Source organism: Pangasianodon hypophthalmus, chromosome 28, assembly GCF_027358585.1.
Source record: "Pangasianodon hypophthalmus isolate fPanHyp1 chromosome 28, fPanHyp1.pri, whole genome shotgun sequence".
Classification (NCBI taxonomy): Eukaryota; Metazoa; Chordata; class Actinopteri; order Siluriformes; family Pangasiidae; genus Pangasianodon; species Pangasianodon hypophthalmus.
In genome coordinates, this window is record NC_069737.1 from 2,287,315 (window position 1) to 2,311,276 (window position 23,962).

At 38.3% G+C, this 23,962-nt stretch overlaps 1 protein-coding gene across 2 annotated transcripts in view; it reads right to left on the reverse strand.

Moving 5' to 3' along the window:
- The window catches only part of fbxo41 (F-box protein 41), a 40,976-nt gene extending 19,124 nt beyond the window's left edge, over positions 1–21,852 (reverse strand). The window contains exons 1-3 of one of the 2 annotated variants that reach the window (XM_026945360.3): positions 21,578–21,852; positions 10,607–11,503; positions 382–589 (exon numbers count right to left, since the gene is read on the reverse strand). In XM_026945360.3, coding sequence (XP_026801161.1) covers positions 382–589; positions 10,607–11,265 — 867 coding nt within the window. In that variant the 5' untranslated portion in view covers positions 11,266–11,503; positions 21,578–21,852. Of the gene's footprint in view, positions 1–381; positions 590–10,606; positions 11,504–21,268; positions 21,553–21,577 lie in introns of those variants that run through there. The other variant, XM_034301282.2, reaches the window with a different exon arrangement.
- Between the last annotated feature and the right edge of the window lie 2,110 nt (positions 21,853–23,962).

Below are 23,962 nucleotides of genomic sequence, written 5' to 3' on the forward strand. Positions count from 1 at the left end.
TCCCTGAGTTCAACTTGCTTTAAATACTACTGTTTTGCTGGAAGATATCGTGATATTGTGATACATATCTTGAGTCCTCGAGTAGCCCTAATGAGCACTTTTTAAACTGATGAATCAATCAGACTGTGTTCAAAATAATACCTTACAAACATTAAGGTGCATTATGGGAAATCTGTAGCTATTACAAAATGAGTACAGCTTTGGCTCATATCAAGAATTAATCCTTAATCAGGACAGGAAGTTAAAATTTTAACACTGGGATTAGATTTACACTCAAAGTCTTGTTTAGCTTTAAACTTGATCGAGTCTAATCCTAGTGAAACTTTGACAGACAGAATATCTGTTCCAGATCATGTTGTGGAGGTTTTTCCGTCTCATTACCTGTCGCCCGTTGGATTTGGAGCCCTGCAGGCTGCAGTGGCCCAGACTCCCGTTCGGCGTGGTTCCACAGCTGCTGATGATCTGGAGCTGCTTCTCCGCTCGGTCTGCTCGCTCCAGCAGCTCCTCGATGAACTGCTGCAGACGCACTTTAGCGCTGGCTTCACGCGCCGCCGTATCCTGAAGGAACTGATCGATCTGAGCCACCTCTCTGCAGAGACGCAACACAGCAACGTCTAACCACATCACAGTTCATCTCAGGTTGTCATGTTGCAATAGTGCGACCACAGGATGCTTTTAAAATGTAATAGCATTTTCATTCATTGTGAAAAACACTAGTTATAAGTGTTATTACACTTATACACGTAATACTATATAAGGATTGTAATGTTTGCATAGAGCAGAATTGATTATTTTTCCAATCCCGAGTGGGTGATCATTAGGAAACTCTAGATTATTAGGAAACACTTCACACACTTACAAAGAAAAGATCAGGAATGTAAACATGAATAATTCTGCACTGGAGATAACAGCGGATCATATGACACATGTACATTCATCATCTATGTTTATAACTTTTACATTTTTTTCTGAATTTGAATAAAATAAATTATTTATTCATCTGTTTGCCAGTATATTAAACAAAGAAGGACTTCTGTAAAAAATTATTATTATTATTATTTTTTAGGAATAATTAAATAAAAGTCAGTACTGGTTTTAAGGAGGTAAAAATCCAATAATACTGCCAAATATAATTTTATGCAGTTACACAAAAATTTGGTTTAAGTAGTAAATATCAGTTAATATCTTTATATATAATGTATTATTAGATATTTAATAATTTTAACACAGTTAAAGTAAACAAAATAAAAATAATAATAAAAAAAGCTCTCTCTATCAGCTGGCATTTTGATAAACTAAAATAAACTAAAAAAAAAATTGTCCTGCCATGAAAGTATAACTGCACCTAATAAAATATATATGTTTGGGTTTTCTTTTTTTTTGGTTCACGCAAATCACTTCCTTCGCATTATCAGCAGTGTGTTTGGTGGCTGTTCAAAACAGCGTCACATCTTGTGATCTTATGAACCTTATGCACCTTAATATCAGCTGGTTTTATTAGCTAAACGATATATGGGTCAGGCCCGGTCCTGCTGCGTCCGAGTTCTGACTAAATGAGTACAGAGATGTAGAATTGTCTGTTTCCTTTTCCTCTCCCTGCCCTCCTTTTTTCTTTTCTTCCTTCTTTGTTTGTTTGTGCACTGTGGCATTCTACAAATCCCCAGAGACGCACTGCCTCCGTTATCTTTGTGGGAGAGAAGTATCTGCTTAGAATCAGCTCGCTGTGCCGCTGTTTACAACCAGCGGTTCTCACACACACACACACACACACACAATCTGCGTTTCTGACCAACATACTCAGACAAAGATGAAGGTCAGAATTTCATTAATTAAAATCTTTCTGACTGAACTCAAAAACAGACACTCAACATTTCCAACTGTTTGGAAAACGAAGCTTTTCCTGTGCGACTTCCTGATGTTCCAGGTTTATATTAATGTAAATAATAAACAACTTACTGTAACTTGTTATGTAACAAAATGTAGAACTGTTATAACTGATAACGTGAACATTTCTGTAAGAAGCCTCCAATGTCAGAGCTTTGTAAATCTGTAACTTTTCCGACCAAGTCTTCGGGACAGAGAATTGCTCTAACTCGTGTTTTCTCGTCGACGAAAAACAATCAGCAGCTTTTTTTTTAAGAATTAAAGTTGACGCTGATGTCGTGTCAGATGTGAATGTAATTCTCCACTGCACTGCATGCGTTTCACTCTCATCACTACGTTGCTGTCGTGCCACACTGAAATGCAATCACTGTACAGTCACAGCCTTAAGCCATAGTGTTTGTAGTCTGAGATGGAGAGAATGCTTTAAAGGGAGAACCCTTTAGGAGTTTGTAATGAAATGCACTGCTGTAAAAAAAAAAACATAATAATAATCATAATAAAGGTTTCTCCAGGATGTGAAAAAGAACAGCTGAATAAAGCAGAGCTAAAATGAAGCTTTTCCTGTGCAACTTCCTGACTGGGTTCAGAGATTAAATGTGATTAAAAACAAAATGAACACGCAGGACAGTTCTAAATAATCATAACAGGCAGTAATTACGGATATGGCATCCAAACGCGTAATATCAGAGTCTGTCACGTGTATCAGTTAACAGACTGGACTGTTATATCGATTATTATATTCCAGATTATTAATAGTTTATATTCCAGAGTCCTCAATTTCAGTTCATATCGTCTGCATGTCAACCTTCATTTCATAATAAGCATGTTTTTTATTAATTCCTTTATATTTAATCCTTTTTTGTTAAATCCTTTTTGACACTACAATCTGCCACAACACATTTCTTGAATTTCCTTCTCTCAAATGTATTTCATCATCCTTTTTAATGTTTGTGACAATTTATTTCCTTTCCATTCATGTCCTACAAGATGCCAACTTTGGCACTCATGGAACATGTGAGTTATGACATAATGTATTGGAAGGGGTTTTTGTTATAATACACTATATGGTCAGAGGTTTATGAACCCCTGACCATCACACCCATATGTGCTTGTTGAACATCCCATTCCAGATTTATTCCATCCTGTGTTTACTGTTATAATGAGCTCCACTCTTCTGCGAAGTCTTAACACTAGATGTTGGAGCGTGGCTGTGGGGATTTGTGTTCATTCAGCTACAAGAGCATTAGTGAGATCAGGCGCTGATGTTGGGATGTCGAGGAGGTCTGGGGTTCAGTCGGTGTTCCAGTTCATCCCAAAGGTGTTCAGTGGGGTTGAGGTCAGGGCTCTGTGCAGGACACTCGAGTTCTTCCACTCCAACCTTCACACACCATGTCTTCATGGAGCTCGCTTTGTGCACAGGGGCATTGTCATGCTGGAACAGGTTTGAGTCTCTTAGCTCCAGTGAAGGGAAATTGTAATGCTACAGCATACAAAGACATTCTATACAACTGTGTGCTTCCAACACTGATGCAAAAGTTTGGGGAAGAACGACATATGGGTGTGATGGTCAGGGGTGCACATACCTTTGGCCATACAGTGTTTAAAAAAATAAAATAAAATGTAAAATAACAGGATGTGCTGGATCAAGTGCTATTCTATGTGCTGCTGAATAATGAGTCGGGAAGCCATTTTGCCACCAGGTGTCCACAAACTTTTGGCCATATATTGGTATAATGGTAAGGTTTCCAGTTCTGATATAATATATCAAAAGAGATTTATTATGACTCTGTATTAGGATGGAGTTTCGGTCATGTGTCGGTTATGACGATGTATTGGAAGTGGTTTGGATTATGAGGTAATGCATTGGGAGGTGTACTGATTACGATTCTGATTTATTATGACAATGTGTTAGGATGGATTTCGGTTATGATGTAGCATACTGTGAGGAGTTTTCTTTATTACGATGTACTGGAAGGGTGTCTGTTTTCGTGTAATGTCTCGGGAGGGGTTTTGTTTCTAACACAACATATAGGGAGTATTTTTGGTTATGACAATATACTGAGGAGGTTTTTTTCAGTTATGACGTAATGTATCGTCAAGGAATTCTGATATGACATGATCTACTAGGCGGGGTTTCGCTTATGACGTGTCGTGAGGGGATTCTGACAGAAGATTTTGTATGATGTAATATATTGGAAGAAGGGGTTTCGGTTATGACATGATAGCAAAGGATTTTTGGTTACGGTATAATCTATTTGGATGGGTTTTCATTATGTAATATATAGCGGGGGTCTAAAATCCATCCCACACATCCTGAAGATCCTGATTTACTGGATTTAAATCTGTTACACATGTTTATTAGCTGCCCGTGCACCTCCATTTTAATGTAGATAATCCCAGGCTGGATACAATCTTGATACGCCTGTAAATGAGGATTTTGAAACAGTTCTAGTGTCTTAAATAAACAAAACTAAACAATTAAATCCAGTAATTTTGCATTATTTAGCAGTACTGATGATCTGCTGTATTTAGACAGAGCTGTTGGAGAATGAGAATAAAAAAAGAAAATCCTCCCACACATACCTAACTGCAAAATGAGAAATGGCAAAACGCCTCCTACCTGGCTGTGTGTGTGTGTGTGTGTTTGCTTGTGCGTTGTTGTGCTGTTTTGTGTGTGAACTCGTGAAGAAAAAGAAAAACAGGTTTACACTTTACAGGTTTCATTTTTCTCTCAGGACTCTGTGTGTGAATGTGTGAGATCTTTGTGTGTGTGTGTGTGTGTGTGTGTGTGTGTGCGCATGTGCATGGCTGTAGGTTTTTCTGTTATTTTCCTCCATGTCACAGTTGAACAGATCAGCATCTATACAGATCTGTCACATACATGACATCAAATGTGTTTGTGTCTCTCTCTCACACACACACACACACACACACAGGTATCTGGGCTCAGAACTGCAGCTGAAATGATTCAACTACACCACCAGCTGATAGACTGGAAGTGGAACCTTTTTTTTTTTATTTTGTCCGTGAGGCATGATCCCTCCGGTCCAGTGTGATTATAAAGGAAAATCTTGCATTTATACGCCTTAGTGCTTAAATTTTAAACCAGCGTGATATTCCTTAGTTCAAGACACTGCAAAAATACCCTTCGGTGGTTTCTGTCTAAAATGATTTACCATTTTAATATTGCACAAACTAGTGCAAAAAAAGTATTACACTTGAGGGAAAAAAAGAAAGCTAACATTACATTAATCACTTGTATATCATAGCACTACTGAATTCTGGATTGTGATTGGTCAGAAGGTGTTGATTAATTTTCTATAACAGCACCTCTGACAGTAGTGTGGCTTCAAATCACAGGTTTATATTAATGTAAATAATAATTAACGACTTAGAGTAACTTATTATTTAACAAAATGTAGAACTGTTATAATTGAAAGTGAACTTTTCTGTAAGGAGACATTTATTTAGAAATTTATGGAAGTGTCAGAGCTTTGTAAATCTGTAACTTTTCCGACAAAGTCTTCAGGACAGAGAATTGCTCTGACATCGCACTTATTTCATCTCGCTGATGAAAAACAATCAGCAGCTTTTTTTTAAGAATTAAAGCTGATGCTGATGTTGTGTCAGAAGTGAATGTAATTCTCCTCTGCACCGCATGCATTTCACTTTCATCACTATGTTGCAGTCGTGCCGCACTGAAATGCAATCTTTGTAGTCAGAGATGGAGAGAATGCTTTAAAGGGAAAACTCTTTGTAGGGTTTTGCACTATTGTGCAAAAAAAAAAAAAGTTTCTCCCGTTTCTGCAAACGAACAGCTGAATAAAACGGAGCTACTGTTGTATAAACAGGACGATCGTAATAGGCATTTCATTTTGGAACAAAGAAATAGACAAAATTGCTGCACACGCTGTGATTCAGCTCTCATCATCACTTTCACAGAGTGATGCTTAGCAACTAAACCTGATTTGGAAGATAAATAAATAAATAAATAAAGAAGGCAATTCACAGGATTCAGAACTACAGCATCCAGACAAGGCCCTTCTATTGGACTGAACACAATACCGCTTCGCACTTTTACATGCCGTGCTCCAATTAGATGCATGAAAGAGAAAGAATGAAAGCGAACAAAAGCTAGCAGGGTCTCAGTCATGGTAATAACAGTGGTGGAGGAGTCGTCGGGCCTGTAAGCAAAACACAATCCCCCCAGAGTCAGGAGGCTAATTAGAGAGGAGACACGGAGGAAAGAGGAGAGGAAATAAAGTAGCAAGAGGAATGAAGCTGGCCTGATTAGAAAAGGGAAAACACAGAGGATGAATGAGCTGTAGTTGTGTTCGCGTGCGCACGCGTGTGTGTGTGTGTGTGTGTGTGTGTGTGTGTGTGTGTGTGTGTGTGTTGATATACAGAGTCGCTAGAAGAGTGGCATGAATATTAATCACTCTCAGGCTTCAATAGGGGGAAAATTCTACCATTATCACAAATATTGTGCAAAAATATTTTATATTAGATATAATTTGGACAGTACATGTGGTGAACCTATTACTTTTTAATCTAGTGTGTTAGTTTAGCTCTGAAGGATGTTATTTTAATAAAACAATTATCATCTATTAAGGGAAAAAAACCTCCCTGTGTCATGCTATTGAAGGAAAATAATCAACAGCAGGTTGTTGTGATGAAGCGGAGATACTGTTGCCACTCTGAAGTTGGTTATTTTCATTTAAAAGACCGTTCCGAAATGTTATTTCTCTTCTACCACAGCAAATACTACAATTTTATTCACTAAGGAAGGACGTCCTATTTTTTATCCATTTATAGTTATGTTTAATGCTGTGGAACGTCCGTTATAGCATCTGTAAACAGTCTTTCCCTCACCAGCCTATGTTTTTATTCTCTCATGAAGTTAAATTGACAAATTAAATTGACAGCTTGTCATGTTACTAAGAACAAAGCATCAAATCTTCTGTCCTGAAGATGTCGGAAAACTTAAAGATGCAGCTTTACTGTTTACAAAGCACTGACACTGGAGACTCCTTCCATAAATGTTAAATAAACATCTCCTTACTTTAAGAAATCTTCCACATCAAGGGTTATGTGGCGCGTCTGTCGTACGAGTCCCTGTGAATGAGCTGTTACTATGGAAACGATAACGTATAAGAATGAGTGCGTTAATATAAACTTGCACTACTGTCAGAGCTGCGGTTATAGAAAATTAATCAACACTGTGGTTAGTGCTGTGGTATAACCACTTACATAATACTTGTTACTGCTAATAGTGCATTATGTGTAAAAAAAGAGACAGCTACAGTCTTAAAAGCCATCTGATAAAATTTAAAAAGCTGTTATATAGAAATGACACTGTAGTCAAATCTAATTATCAGGTGTTAAGTTGTCTATTTAAAGATGTGTTTGTTGTTTAGGGTTGGTGCACTGCTGCCTTTAACCGTGACTCAGACTGTTTAGAACAACAGAGCAGAGTTCAAGAGAAGAACGATGAAGAGAAATTGAGATATAGAGATAGAGAAAATGAAGGTATGGGGCTTTTTCCGTTCCCCGAAAATGCATTCATCGAGCTCCATTTGAAAGCTCGCAGTATTCCCGCTGTGCGTGACTGGCCTCGCAAGAAAGCTCAAGAGGTGCCACAAATCAATTTCGCTTGGTAAATATTTCATTCCTGGCCATCATCACATCACCCTTCATCTCATCCAGGGAGTAAAAGAATACGGTGAAGGTGAGTGGGAAACTCAGGAACAATGCCAACAATGGAAAGGCAAGATACGATCTCATGTAAGCCAATGTGGAAAACTGTTCCACAAGGAAGTAGAAGTATTTTTCCAGCTCGGCAGCACGGCAGCCACAACGTCGCTAAATAATGACATGTCTGAGATTAACCAGGACAACGATGTGTTCACTTAATACTGCTTCTACACTGCTCCTAACACATATAGATAAAATCGAGAAGAGATTAAAAAAGCAAGGAAATAAGAAAAATAAAAATAATACAAAGAGTGAAGCGAATTGAACAAAGGAAAAAATAGGTGAGGAAAAAGAAGAAATAAGAAATGAAAAAAGACTGGAACAAAAGAGGTGAAGAGAATTGAAGAAAGGGAAAGAAATGGAAGTAAAGAGAAAAAGGAAAAAGAAAACAAAGAGGTCAGGAGAGGAGAGGTGTTGGTCAGAGTCTCATGTCGTGATTATTCAACACTCAGGCTGCTGCACTGACATTACACGATGCTGAAAGGAGAAAATTTAATCAGTGAGTCTACTTTCAGCCACTCGTGAGCGTTTAGCAATATTTCATGTCTGAGCACACGGCCCAGAACGGCTAGCAAGTGCACAACATCGACCCGTGAAGGAGCTTCAGTGGAGACGCCTTTTTATGTCACTACACAGCACCTCACAGTCAGAACAATGAACCTCGCTCCTAAAACCAAAACCCAGACTTCAGACACAAAAAAAATTCTTTCTCTGTCTCTCTTTCTCTCCAATGCTGCCTAATGATCAGGGACATTAGCATCAGGGACGTTAGAGCAGCTGCGCAACTGGAGGAATTAGCATGCTAAATCTGCTGCATCATCACATTCAGTTCAGCCGAGAAAAGAAATCTTACAGAAGTCTAATCACCGGTATTATACTGTGTATATATATATATTGTTGTTGTTTGTTCATTTTTATACAGCTGCTGATGTTCTCTTTAATATTATATTAATTTTGGTTCTGGAGTATACGATCATCACAGTGACTGTACTCAAAGTTCAGTACATACAGTGAGGATTTAATAATAAAATTGAGTACCTCACTATTTAGACCTCAGACTTAAGTGCTATTCGGACATCACACAAGAGTTACATATGTGGGGCGGAGTTTGCCGAAAACAAATAAAAAAAAAAAATCAGAAATTTATGCTACAGTAGCTCTTCTATGGGATCGGCTCAGGCGGGCTAGCCTTCGCTCCTCACGCGCATCAACGAGCCTTAAGCGCCCATGAACCTGTCGCGGTTCACCGGTTATCCTTTCTTGCACCACTTTTGGTAGGTACTAACCACTGTATACCAGGAGCACCCCACAAGACCTGCAGACCTGCAAGAGCTTTGGAGATGCTCTGACCTAGTCGTCTAGCCATCACAATTTGGCCCTTGTCAAAGTCACCCAGATCCTTACGCTTGCCCATTTTTCCTGCTTCCAACTTCGAGAGCTCACTGTTCAGTTGCTGCTTAATATATCCCACCCCTTGACAGGTGCCCCTATAATGAGATAATCAATGCCATTCACTTCACCTGTCAGTGGTTTTAATGTTATGGCTGATCGGTGTATAATTTGGCTGTAAATACACTTTTAAAAAACTACAGAATGTCATGTGAGCCCAATATTAGATAGATAAATATGACGCTATTAATTAGTTAATAGCATCGTCCTTTTAAAGTCCAGGTTTCTTGCTTTTACATCATATATCTAGTGCTTCAGTACAAAAGCAAGTGCCTATCTCTGACTCCCATTTTCTTCTTCTCAAGAAAAATTAGTTAACCTTGTAGGGTCATTTTTAATAATCTGAATGGTGCACCCAGAAATTTGACTTAAGCAGGTGCATAACCCGAGTCTGAATACACGGAACTTTCCCTGTATTAATATTGACGTATGTTTTGGATTGTGGTCTATTTCATTTATTTTAAAGTGGTATAGAATGTACCGAAGTTACAGTTTTTCCAGAAACAAGCTTTTTATAATTTGACCTCATTATTAGTATGAGTTTTAGAATTTGTCTTTGGAGATACACAGGAAATGCTCAGATATTTACAGCGACAGCAGCAACAGCAAGTCCGTCCTACCATCTAAAGCTGTATCCTAATACGAAGCTCCCGGGCACAAAATACATGATGTTCTGAGCTCCTATGCCCTTCTTGATAAGATTAGAACAGGATTGTGCAATGTTGGACCAGTGTTTACAGTCAAATGTCAAGTGGAAATTGCAGACTTGATTTTTACCATCATTTTGTAACAGGTGCATAAGAGGATATGGATCAGATTACAACATGTGTATAATGTGTATATACAATACCATGTTATAAAAAGACTTTCAGATTTTCAGACAAGCATGCAAGCTCACTTACAAAGTATCAATGAACATCTAGATCAATATTCATGTCTTGATCAAGTATTCATATATTACACAATGTTGCTAGGAACTGTTATGCTTTTTTTAATCTTGTGACTTTGTATATATCTTTTTAAATATCATTCTCTGTCCTGAAAAAGCAAAGACCAATGTGCAAATTCATTTTTCATTCATGTGGTATTTTATGGATATTATGGTCCTGTAAAATGCCTTCAGGATGTAGCGGTCTTTATTAAACCCACATGACTTCTTATAGCATATTTACTGTCTGTGTCAGTAACAGCTTTTGGTTGCAGTGCATGGTTTGGCCAGCCACAGATAAGACTCCATTTATAAAACCTGCAGGAAAAGGTTGTGCAACCCCAATATATTACTTCTTATACCACCAGTGCCCAGTTTTACTATTTGCCATAGTGTATCTGTGGGATCCTAATAAGATAACATATACCAATATATATATATATATATATATATATATATATATATATATATATATATATATATATATATATATACAGTCACAGTGCTAATTAAATATATCTCCAAATAGTCCCACTCTTAAAAACAAAAGCTGCACAAACACAAGAGAATATTCAAGAACTCGTTACTTACTGCTGTTTGTGCGTGAGCTCCTGCTCCTTGTTGACGAGGTCTTGCTTAAGGCTTGCTAGCATCTCCACCGACACGTCCACCTGGCGTGACAGCTCTGAGGCCTTGTCCTCCAGCTCCTGCTTCTCCTGGCCGAGCCTTTCACTCTCCAGCTTGGCTTTCTCCAGTTCCGAACTCTTCCTCTCCAGCTCGGCCTGCAGGCGCCCAACGCGTGCAGCGATCTTTTGCTCCACTTCTTCAGACAGCTTCTCCAGTCTCTCATCCAGCTCGAGCCTTTCGAAGGCCCTAGCCCTGAGGCGCGCCAAGCCCTCTTCGTAAGCAGCTTCCATTGCACTGGGGTCCATTGAGCTCATGGCTTTCTTCACCAGGATCTCTCCCAGTGGGAACTCCACATTGGGAAGGTAGCGGGCGCCGGCGGATGAGGTCGTGGCAAGCCCGAGCTCGTCGCCCGAGCAGGGGAAGCGGGATTCAGCAGCCAGGGCGCTGTCGGCCACCAGAGGGAGCAGTGCGGCGGCGTCACACACGCTGTTGGACTTGGAGAGCACGTACAGCGTCTCGTAGGTGTGATTGTACTCCAGGTGGGCGCGCAGTGATGACAGGCTCCGGAAGCGTTTATGCTCCCCGCAGCGAGGGCAGCGGTACGGCAGGTCCAGAGAGGCCATGCCAGGCTCAGGCCACTGGGCGCCGCCTTGAACAGGCTGGGCACCAGAGACCTCTACTCATCTCAAGGTCATGTAGGATACTGCAGTTCAACCACATGCTGAAAAATCTATACACATTCCACCTTCTGATTTATGACTCAATGTCACACTGCTGAAGAAAACACCCTTACGGTTTGTGTCTTGGTTGCTTTCCACTCTATTTTCTTACATGTTTTCTGTATGGGCACTGCATTCAACCCTGGGAAAAAACATATAAAATAAGCACAGATCAATTATAAAATAAAACACAACAAAAATGATCAGAAGTCAGATTTGTTTAGTATATTTAACAGTGTCAACTGACACATTTCCAAGATGCCAGATACAGTCACAACAACCACCTCTGCTGAGACATTATTTCTATCTGACTGAACATCCAGTTTTATAGAAAAAAGTCATTACTAAAAATATGTTACATTATCATAGGGAAGAAAATTGTTCTATAGTAGGGTTGGATCATTAATTATCTCTGTATAGATATTATGATTTGAAAGTTTACAACTTGCAAGGGCTGGGATTTCAGTTAAAACATACATTACATAACAATGTCATTTTAACACATTTTAAGAGAGAAAAATCTAACCCAGTAACAACCGTTGCTAAGGTGAACATCTTCTCGAATATGGAAACTCACGTGTCCCGTCAGGGCACAGAGTAGGAACCTCTGCACTAGATATTCATAGCACAACAGGCACGATTTGTCGGAATACGGGTAATTATTGGGTATTTTTCCTTAGGCCTGATTTTCAAAGCATTTTCATTAATTTATCACTGTTCACATGTTCAACACTGTTAATAAACAGTGATGCCTGGGGATTTGAGCAAATGAGGGCAGTGTGTTTGGATTTCAATTGATTTCATACAAATGGAATTGAAAGAAAAGGTGTGAACACAGACCCCATCCCTAACCATGCTCTTAACCTGTAATGAAGGTACAGAATAAAATAACTGATGTTTACGATCACCTCTGAAGCTCCACCTTCTTCCTATTTACCTTCCTATGAAGTTTCTTCACCAATCACTTCCCTCCTTCTCCTGCCTGCTGTTTCTACCCAAGAGTCTTTAGTGGGGGGTCCGAACTCTGAGAACTCTCAGAACTCTCAGTAGAGGTCTCTCTACTTTTTATAGTACCACAATCACTCATCATGTGTATGGGTTGAGGGTCTGCACTCGTAAATATTTTTTTATATGACTTGAATTTGAGTTTGCAAATAAGGGACTATGCTGAGCAGCATGGTTTACCCTCACTGGCTCAATGGAAGGTTAAGTATGCCATCAATCCATCTCTCTTCATGTTCACCAAGATTAAAATCCCCTCAGTGGCCATCATACTGATGGAAGCTGTCAAGAAGGTTCATCCTAAGACTACATCCTTTTCTACTATATACACATGACCCTCAACCATGTTTAAGCAGTTTTCCTCCAGAGAAAAGGACAGAGCTGACCCTCATATCACCAATATCACCAATATGACATGCTAGAGAGCATTCAGGAGATGGACCCATTCCCTTTCCCATTCAGTAAATTGGATTTTCCACCAGGTGAAATTTGTTTAGCTGAGAAAGCAGAAAAGCGAGTCTCCAGTATTGCCATAGCAAGGGGTCAAAACTTGTAAATGCTATGGCTAAACATTAAATGCTGGTACCTCTGCTCTATAGTAGATTATCTCCACTGGTTATGGAAGATCCCCAATTGCCCAGTTTTTTTTTTTAAACAAAAACAAACAAAACATTTTTCAATCTTAGCCTTGGCTCTAGATAGTTCAGCTATCCCAAAACACCAGCTTTAAAACATTTCTGGCAGCTTCAATGACCTGGAAGTCTGAAATGCACCAGCCTACCCCAATATCCCTACTGAATACTACTGTACTACAAGAAGAAAGCTCTGAGAACTATTTAATCTGGCTGGAATGCGAAAGGGAAAATGTGGAGGCTAGTGGGCTGCATCCAGCGGCATTTGGATTGGGCAATTAGTCTTTGAGTGACATTCTCTGTTACAGATTCAATTAACCCAGTAAGACAGTCAGGAGGATGATCCTTCACAAATCAGTAAATCTAATTAATGATGTGTAAGTCTATAGACTGATGGTGTCATGAGGGAAAAGGGCAGTCTCTACAGAGCAGGGGATGAACTGGAATAGCATCAGTGACTGATTAGACCTCAAAATGTTGACACTGAGACCAAAACAGCCAACGTGTAATGGAAAGTCTTTGCTAATGTTAATTCAAATCAGTGAACTTGAGTGCCTTGGCGAATTATTTGCACCCTTTGTAAAAATGAGCAAAAATGATTGTATGAGGAAACATGAACATTATCTGCTCAAACAATAAGAGAAACTACTTTTCCTTTTTAAACGACAACAAAAAAATCAGCTTAGAACTACTTTTTTAAAATAATAGTAAAAACGAATTGAATTATTGACACTCCTAAGGAATATTTTTTAAAATGCCATATGTTTGAGAATCTAAGATGTAAGATGAGGCAGGACGCAAGTGTGGTTGTTGTGGCCAATCTAGAAATCGTAGTCAGTCCATAGTCTGGGTCACGAAACAGGTAGTCAGGGTTAAACAAGGATAATTATAATCAAACGGTAGGGGTGGAGACAAAACCAAAACAAAGGCATGTGGCAAAACAAAGCGGTACAAACACAAAGATGAAATGCATTATTTTTTCCTGCATTTTTATATTTCATCAGGTGTCAAATATTAATTGTGCTGCTAATTACGAATTATCAGCATTTTCATGAAAAAAATGAATTGCACTCATTTTTTTTGCCTCTGCATGTTTGTGCTCAAAATATCACAATGCATGTGTTATTCCTATTAAATATTAATTTTGATTTTAGATGTTTCTTTGGTAGCTTTCGTAAAGTGGTTCTACTTGAACCCTTTTCTGAAAAGGAAATGAGAAAAGCTTTGAAGGTTTTTAAAGGCAGAACACAGGCTGTATAAATTAAACAAAGAAATGAGTTTTCCCGGTGGGACTGGGAGCAGCCTGCTACACAAACACACACACTCTCAACAGTATGTCTGTAATTAATCAAGCTGCTTAAACAGTCAGCAACTGAACACCGCACACACCACCGCAACAAATCAACTCACATCACAGAGAACAAACATCTACAAAACACGGCACCTGTCACTTCTCCTGCTTGTAATAGAAGCTGTAGGGGAAAATCCTGTCGTACCGTAAGCCTCTGATCCAGGATCAGCTTTCCTGTTTTCTCCCACAATGCCTAGCTTCATGATCTCTGTCCTAAAAGCTGATATCTCACTGAAGAAGCTCTCACGAGAAGAATTCGCTTCTGAGAACACTCTTTCACTCTTTCAAAAACCAAGGCCACATCTGACACTGTCGGCGCCCAGCTTAAAGTCCGGTTACCATAGCGACGCTTCCTCTCCCATACAAATACATAAACGAGATGTTGATTCAGAGCCATGAGTTAGCTAATATGCTCGGGTACTGCACGTCTTCACATAACCCGTGGACTGCACAGGACTTTCACTCTGTAATTGCCTTCTGTTTGGTCTTTTCTTTGACCTTATTGTGCCGTAATGAATCCTCGTCCTTCTCTCAAAGTCCTCCAAGACCTTATCAGCGCCGACGCTAGGAATTAAATTGGCTTGCAGTCTTTAAATTCCAAAATGGCTTTCTATTATTTTCCGGCCTCTTCCAGGGATTCAGGGATAAGAAAGATGCCTACAGCCAAAATTTGCTCTAAAAAGTCTCCTGATAATTCCTACTCAGGTCTGAAATTATAATATGAAATCTTAAAACTGGAGTTTTCTCCATTCTGAAACACTAAAGGGAAACTCAATCCAAGATTTTACTTCCAAAATATATTCGCAACAATAATCTGCAAATCATTAATCCCGGAAATTCCAGTAAAATAAATGTAGAAGCTTATTTTATTTCTTTTTTAAATTCTGTTTAAATTTTTCTGATGCATTTGCATTTTTAACTGTTTTACATTACAGCCTTTAATGTTAAAAATATTTATTTTCGTTGTTTTGAGTTCATTTCACGTTAGAATGAAATTTCATCAAGGTCAGTTCTTGAAATATTATCACTTTTTTGTACTTTCGCGACTTTATTATCAAAATATTTCTATTTTATTTGCAAAATATTACTTCTTTGTACCTTAAGATTTTATTCTTGAAAAATTGTTATTCCATTAAGTCAAGATATTCCACTTTTTTCTCAAAATGTTGTGACTTTATTCTCATAATATTTAAACCTACCACTTTATTTCTCAAAATGTTATATATTTCTAAAATTATTTTATTCTTGAAATATGATTTTATACTCAATTTTCCCACATTTTGTACCATTGGGTCTTGAAATCTTGAAATTTTATGATGTTATTATCAAAATATTGTTATTCTTGAAATATTACCACTTTCTTCTCTAAATATTGTGACTTTATTCTCATCATAGTAAAATCTATGATTTCATTTCAGAAAATTTTACAAACTTATCTTTTTAAATTAATTCTACACTAAAACGTTATTGTATGAAACACCTGGTTGTTGTTACACCTGAAGAAGAATCCTCGAGGGAAATCTGATGTGAGAGACGTGGAGTAAGAAATGTCTGATTTAAGACTCGCGTTAAGATTCACATCAGGACTTTGAGGCCCAGCAAACAGACAGCGACGCAAAACCTTCGCTGATTTTATCCCAGTGACGAACACCTGCTGTTGCTGTGGATGCTGTACGTGACTGCGTAGCGCAGACGAGACGGGATCTGCAAATTAGATGAGTCACTGATGATTGGTTTACGGGATGAGCGTGAAAACTGAGAGAAGGATGGAGAGACAGGATGGAGTACAGACAGTAAATGATTATGAAGGACTCGGACGAACCGTGAGGGTGCAGTTTAATTAGACCGCAGTGGACGTGAAGGTCGACTTCACACAGAGCCTCACATACCTGATGTGCTACTGAGTGAGAAAGCTTCAGTGCTAACGCTTTAACATTACTGCTAACGGTATTACAGGCTAATCCTCTGATTACTCATATCCATCACTGCTGCAAGAGCTACATTTTTCAAATTTGCTAACACTAACACTAAATGCACAGCTTTCTATTTATAACAGAGGCTTTTTCTGTAATATTAATATGCATAAGTGCAGTTTGTGATGTCACAATATGCAAATTAATTAGAGCATGACATCTCAGAAACGTTTAGCCACAGAATCTGCAAGCTAAGCTAGCTAAATGTTAAAGCTTAAAGTTAATGTTAGTGAATGGTATGCAATTTATTCAATTTATCAATGAAAACGGTACCAGGAAACCACACAGAACCTGAAAGCTACGGTATCTAGTTAACTTATCTAAAGTTAGTAATAAAAGAGTTTTGATTAATCTGGTAATGATACATTGTGATGTCACACATATCTGTTTGACCAATCACATTCAATATGCAAATCTTTCAAGGACGAGAGCTGAAACCTGTATATTTTTTAACCATAGCACCTGCAAACAAAGCTATCTAGCTAGCTAACTTAGCTAATGTTGGTTTATTAATAAAATGGTTTTGATTGTTATGGTACTTGTACACTCTGATGTCACAAACTATGCTTCACTGCTTTGGACCAATCACATTTGATATGCAAATTATTCAAAGATGACAACATGGTACCCAGAAACTTTTAGCCACAAAACTTGCAAGCAAATCTAACTACCTAACCTAGCTAATGTTAGTTATTACCACAACAATCAAAACTATTTAGTTAGTGTTATACTGTGATGTCACAAACTATGCTTCAATGCTTCGACCAATCACATTCGATATGCAAATCATCCCACTAGCTATTAGAGATGGAAGAAAGAAATCATTATAAAGCATTAAAAAAGCACTTTTTTTTTCCCCTAAAAGTGCAGGACAAATTATAGGGGCATCAGCAAGTCAAATCCTAATTTCCCAAAAGCATCAAACTGTCAGAACCTTTTTACTTTTAAAAATGATCCTCTCTTTTCGCTCTCTTCTAATGGCCTCGGACTAAAAACGGTGTCTCCGAGGACTGGACTACCGTATCTAGCGATTACACTGGCTCCTATCGATCTCAGGGCTTTTCCATTGAACGAATTATCTTTCATTATCCACAGCTCATGCTAACAGTCCACTAAAACCTCCAGAGCAAAAGCAGCACACTGCCGCGTGCCAAGACGAACTCTATAATGGCCTGTAGATGTAATTAAACGTAATTACAATACCGTAACTGGCAAAACAACACGGCACAGAAACCTGTATGGGGAATAAATATTATTTAATTAACAATCCTAATATTTGCAGATAACTACTCTAATGGTCCAGACTGTGTGTGCTGTATTTTGTGTGTTTAATAAAAAAATGTATGAAAATCCCATGAAAAATGTGAAAATTATGATTTTTCTGTTACAAAGTTAAGAAGACTAAAGCAAGTCAAGCACACATACAACACCTCTTAAACCAGGTTTTTGTGATTTGGAAGGTCTATAATGTATAGATCCTTAAAAAAATATTCTGTATCTTATTAACTTTCACATTTGACCTGTTATATGGATTTAGTCTAGCTGTGAGTTCATGCCAACAATGACGGGACACAACAATGCAGCCAGAAATCATTCGTTTTCAATGAGCTAGCATATTTTGCACATGGGGGCGGAGCAACAACGACAAAACAAAAAAACTGATTGAAGTTTATGCAAATGAGAAGTGATGCTATATAAAGACTACCAGTGAAAGTGAGGGACAGGGTTCTTTTCTCCTTTAATTATTATGAAACAATATCAGCATTTTTTTTGGTTCTAGACATTATTTCTTCGTACTCTTCGTACAGCTCCTGAACCTCTGAATTCTCAATCACGCAGAAAAGCAAAACGAAATCTGATTCGTGGTCACATGGGAGGTTTTACAGCTAGCTATGATAGTGCAACGACCAGTGAAACTCATAGAGCGACCTGAGCGAAATAAACTGAAAAATCGCTGCTAGCGTGAACGTAGATGGATCTTGCCAGTGAACACTAATGACAGACATTGTATCTCGTGAGTCTACGTACTAAAACGGGGAGAAACAACATCAAAAGATGTCTATAGTATACATAATATAGATAAAAAGACGTATTTTGGGACAACATTGTCATCAGATCGGCCCTGTAATGGTCAATCGGTGCTCACTGGGATAACTGGTGTGTGTGTATCCCTTTCATTTTTATAGATGTGTGTATTGATCTATTACATTCAGTATTTGTGGCTTTAAACCCAAAAGTCAATGAAGTCCAAAACAGACCTGCTATCATTATGCTGGTCAGCATTGTCACTGGCTGATGTCCAATAGTTTTGTAATAAATAGAGACACTGACTGAATATGTGGAAGGTCAAATGTAAAATATGCAGTGTAGTAAAACCTGAGCCTGAAATCAATAAAGAATCTGATGCAGGAAATGACCAAATATGGCACTCTAACCAACAGACTTTCTCATTACAGCAATATGGAGCAGAAACCAGATAGCAGAAAGGACAACTTAAAGCGATCAATGTGATATCTTCAGTTTCATCTGGTCGCACATTTATCCCATCACCGCCAAGCCTCGAGATCTGATCCGTGTCTGTGGATGGTTTCGTTTTACAACCACATTAAGTAAGCAAAAGTGTGGACTATAACACACAAGGGATGTGGTGATGCCGCTGAATTATTCCCAGTTTAGTAAAGAAAATGGAGCACACTTCTAAATATAAATAAAATAATGCTGTTTATCTTGTTATTACAGAAAACCATTTCTGCAGGCAAAATTGCGGGGCTTGAAAGTAGAGGGATGGTCCAAATTCAGTATTTTTTTATTTTTTATAAAAATGAAAAGAAAAAAGTAAATATTGATTCCCAGATTAATAAAATATTGTACATTTTGAAGTTCCGGAGCTGCTGTAATAATGTGTATGCATTACATTATTAGACAGCTGAGATACAGCAAACATCATCACATCTCAAGTTTAAGCACAAAAGAAGTCTGACTACACAGTGACTGGCAAGAGCCATCAGCCAATCAGGAGAGACAGAGAGAGAGAGAGAGAGTGAGAGATCATAATATAATATGATAATAATGGCAGTATAGTTTCAGGTGCGATGAATATTTAGCATTGTTCTTCCTGAACAGGTGAAGCATTTAGTAGTTCTCTGATTTGATTGGAAGGTAGTGAATTATAGCTGATTTATCCTCGCTGTGGAATTTGTATCTTTACCCAGTTGCCAATCTGTTCATGTATATAAACACTTTAGCTCAATGGTTCTCAAAGCGGGGACCAGGCGACCCCAGCATAGACAGGGGGTCAGTGAATATTTTTATTTTTTTTATTTTGTTACAATGGTGGAAATCACAACCCCCATTATCAAAGTTATTATATTTAGGGGTCCAAGCACCAAAGTCAACACAGATCAATTTTTCTATCAGTGGAAAGTTCAGGAATAGAAAGCTCCAAAAATTATTATTTGACATATTTAAGTTCATGAATCAAATCCATACTGAGGGGTCAATAGAATTTATTTTACAGTTAAAGGGGTCCCTTGTTTCAGAACCGCTGCTATAGATAATAGCCTACGCTAAAAAGTACAGACGATACTACTTTTACTATTAGAGCCCATTTCAACCTGGTCGATTGTTGATAAAATTGTAACCACATTCACTTATTTTACTAAATTAGCCAGATTGATATCCTGGAGGATGTGTGATATGCAAATCAGCTCAAAACACTTAACCACCAATTTCCTGTGTCGTTTCTGAGATCGTTGGTCTTAGAACGCATAATGTGACGCGCTCACCTTATCGGCAGCCGATTTAGTGCCACTGCGACCAACAACGGCGGCCGAAAATATTATAGAAGGATCGGAAAAGTTTTTATTAAAATCTGAGTGTGAGGGCTGGTACGACACTCGTCTAAAAGCATCCAGTGGGATGACAACAAACTCCCGTGACTCCAGCTACAAATACGGTAGCGGTGATGCCGAAACGTAATCAAAACGTGTTAACGAACAGAAAAACTCATTATTACCTCAAGCTCACGTTGAAGAATGTTCGTGCTCACGCGAGACTGTTTTCTCCACGATCACAAAATGGTGACGTAAGCGCTGACGAAAGAAACGTTCTTTAATCGCAGGTCTATCGTTAGAGGATCTTTATCCTATAAACTCACATGAAGGACACACGTCATGTTATCACACATTCTGTCATAGAGTTCGGCACAGATATTAGTGGAATATAATCTCTGGGGAAAAAGAAGAAAAAAAACGGTTTTAGTTGTCCTGTGCAAAAGACGACGATTTTTAATCTCCTGAAGGCGGAAGCTTCAGCAGTCACAGATGTTGTAATAACATCTGGACGCGTTTTGGTTGTTACAGAAGGATTGGAGAGAAGAATTTAGACCTGAGGCTAACATTGATTTGAGCGATGATTCGATTGAAATGTTCTGCATCCTGGATGCATTTACATCTGATTAATTTTAATATAAATATCGCTGATACGCAGGATGCACAAACGATGCAGATGTAAACGGGAACTTCATTCATTTGGACATTCTCTAGAGATGTTGTCTTTTACTAATCTTTACTACAAGGTCAACATATTCTCTTAAAGTCTGCACTGTTTCTACAGGCTGCAATGGTAATAATACAGGGTGTACGACAGCTTATTTTATTCTTTTCCCCACACTCTGATCTGTTTAGCAGGTAAAGTCGATACAAAATCGATACACGTCGATTAAATCGAACTCGATCAAATCAATCAACCCTTCATGCTTACAGAGTGAGGCTGAAGCCTCCATCCCACTAAGATGCAAATCACATCCTGATTTTTTTTTTTTTTTTTTTTTTTTTCTGTATCAGGTCCAAGAGCGCGAGCCATTGATTAAGGCATCCTCATCAACTGCAACCAACAGGCAACCGGAACCGGCCCTGTTTATCATAACATCATAATATTCAATCTCCAACCTCTCTGATTATCCATGCCCGGTGGTGATGTGATGGTGATGGTGATGGTGATGTGATGCCAGCCAGGTTTTGCACCATTTCTCTCTCTCTCTCTCTCTATCTCTCCCCCTCCCCTCTCCTCCCCTCCGGTGCGGCTCGCGCTCCTCTATAATACCCCGGTATACCGGAAAGCGCGCGCCGTGGAGGACGCACAGCCACTGCGCACGAGCTCTTCCACACCAACACGCCATGTCGGAAAACAATTGAAGGGATAAAAAAAAAAAAAAAAAAAAAGGTCAGACACGTTGAGATGAAAAGGTCTCTCCTCACCTCTCTCGGTCTATCCCCCGGTATTTTCCTCCCGCGGAGCCGAGCTCGCGCGCTCCGGTGCGCTGACGTCACGCCGCTGCGCTCTGCAGCATGACGCGCGGGGCGCGCGAGAGCTCCTCAGAGTTGCCAGATTGCACGATCCACCTCTTTCCGTGTCCCTGTTTCTTTCCCCTCGTTTCAATCACGGAAAGTGCTTTCGTCCTGTAGATGTCTGATGATTATGATCTGATTTTACACGTGACCGGGTTAGTGGACGGACATCATCAATCTGGCAACCCTGCAGCAAAACCTCGCGAGAAATAAACCAAATGTAACAGGGACGGATCTGATGCACGGAGTCACATCCTGATCGCATCACTCGATTATTCGACTCGACTCCTGGGGGATCAACGCAACAGGAGCAACAGGAGCAACGGGTACAAGACAGAGAGGAGGAGAAACCGGAAATAAAGGGCATCACTGCGATATCCCGAGATGCAGAAACAGGAGTGACGGAGGAGTCGAGGAATCACGAAGGAGTCGGTTCATTTCGAACGACTCTTTAAAATGACTCGGGGGAGTCGATTCGCACGTACAGATGACCTTTACTTGCTCCAATCAATCAATCAATCAATCAATCAATTAATGCACTTATTATTATAGCGTTTATTATTTATTTACAATTCTTTTTAATACTTCATTTTAATTTAACTTGTAATTATTTATTGATTAATAAAATGATATGTAGTATATGTATGTATGTATGTGTGTTTGTTATTTATGCTTATTAAATTGTATTATTATTATTATTATTTCAAAATAGTTGGTGTCCTGGACAAAACAATAGCCTGGCATGTATTTTAACTCAAGTCATTTCTATTCATGTTATTATATCCATGCTATTATAATTAATTAGCTTTACTAATAATTAACTTTGTCAAATAATTATTGACAAATAGGTAACTTACAGATAAATTAGTGTTCATTATTGTCAAGTAAGGAATTAATGGCATAAATAAGTTTGTACTGTTTAAAATTATTTAGAGACCTGTAATAATCGTCAGATAATCATTTACCATCCATTATGGATAATTTCTTCATTTCTGGGGTCTGTTTAAATTTTTCTGGCCCAGAAAACTAGACACGCCCCCAGCTGAAACAGAGCTACTGAACTCCACCCACTTTTTCTTGAAAAAAAAAAAAAAAAGCTCCAAACCTTACAAACTGCTCTTTTAATGAATAACAGTAGCCCTAAATGTATAAATATTAACTGGGTATGGAAATGAAATGGAAATATATAATAGTTATTTATAAATTTACATCCAATTACTTTAAATTTATGAGCAAGCCTAGTGTTATCACGAGTTGACAGCTTTTCTTAGCAATAAAAATCTTTTTTTTGTTATGTAAACACAGTGACAGGATGAGTGTGTGAATGTGGGTTAAAGTAAAAGTCAGAATTAGAGCACAGTGTGTGGTGAATATTATTGAAATGAAAACATTAAAGAGTAAAAGGAGTTATTAGCAGTGTTTTATTCACTCTTGCAGCATTCATTTGTGCATCGCTGATATTATACTGTAATTTAAAGACTTATCTTCAGGTAGAATAATACAAATTAATAACATGAAATCTTTTATAATAATTAAATCTCCTGCAGACTGAACTGGAATCTACCTTCTTGCACTTTTGCATCATTTCAGTTGTGCACAAGAATCAGCTGGAAATAGATGGTCCGTGTGCAGTCCAAGGTCCCTGATGCAGGTGCACAGTCAGGTACAAGTCTAATGAACAGCAGCGCCGCCTTGTGGTGGGGATTTAAAACTGCAACCAATAAATATAAATAATGCAGTCAATATCCATGAGACTACTATAGGCATTCTTCTTCCAAATATTTCTGGACTAAACTATGGAACCATTGTAACAAAATAAAATGAAAAGAAAGAAAGAAGTAATAATAATAATAATAACAACAATAATAATATATCCTTCTGACTAATATGGAATAAATCAATGAAAACTATATGACATGTGATAGTTAATATTCCATCAGGTATAATCAAATCAAATACAATATACCATATATCATCTACAGCATATATCATCTATTCCATCTATACCATTTATTATTTTTACCATCTACATCATATACCATCTATACCATATTGTCTACACCATCTATACCATATCATGTACACTATCAATAATATATCATCAATATCATATACCATCTATACCATCTAGATGAGAATAAAATAGAAATAAAATAATAAAAACTATTATATATTCAAACCACAATGGCTATTTATTTATTTATTCATTTATTTTTTATTTTTTTCTTACTCTACACTGCTCTACATTAACTCGAATATAGAAGCCTTCAGGGTTCTGCGGTTGTCCATCTGGGA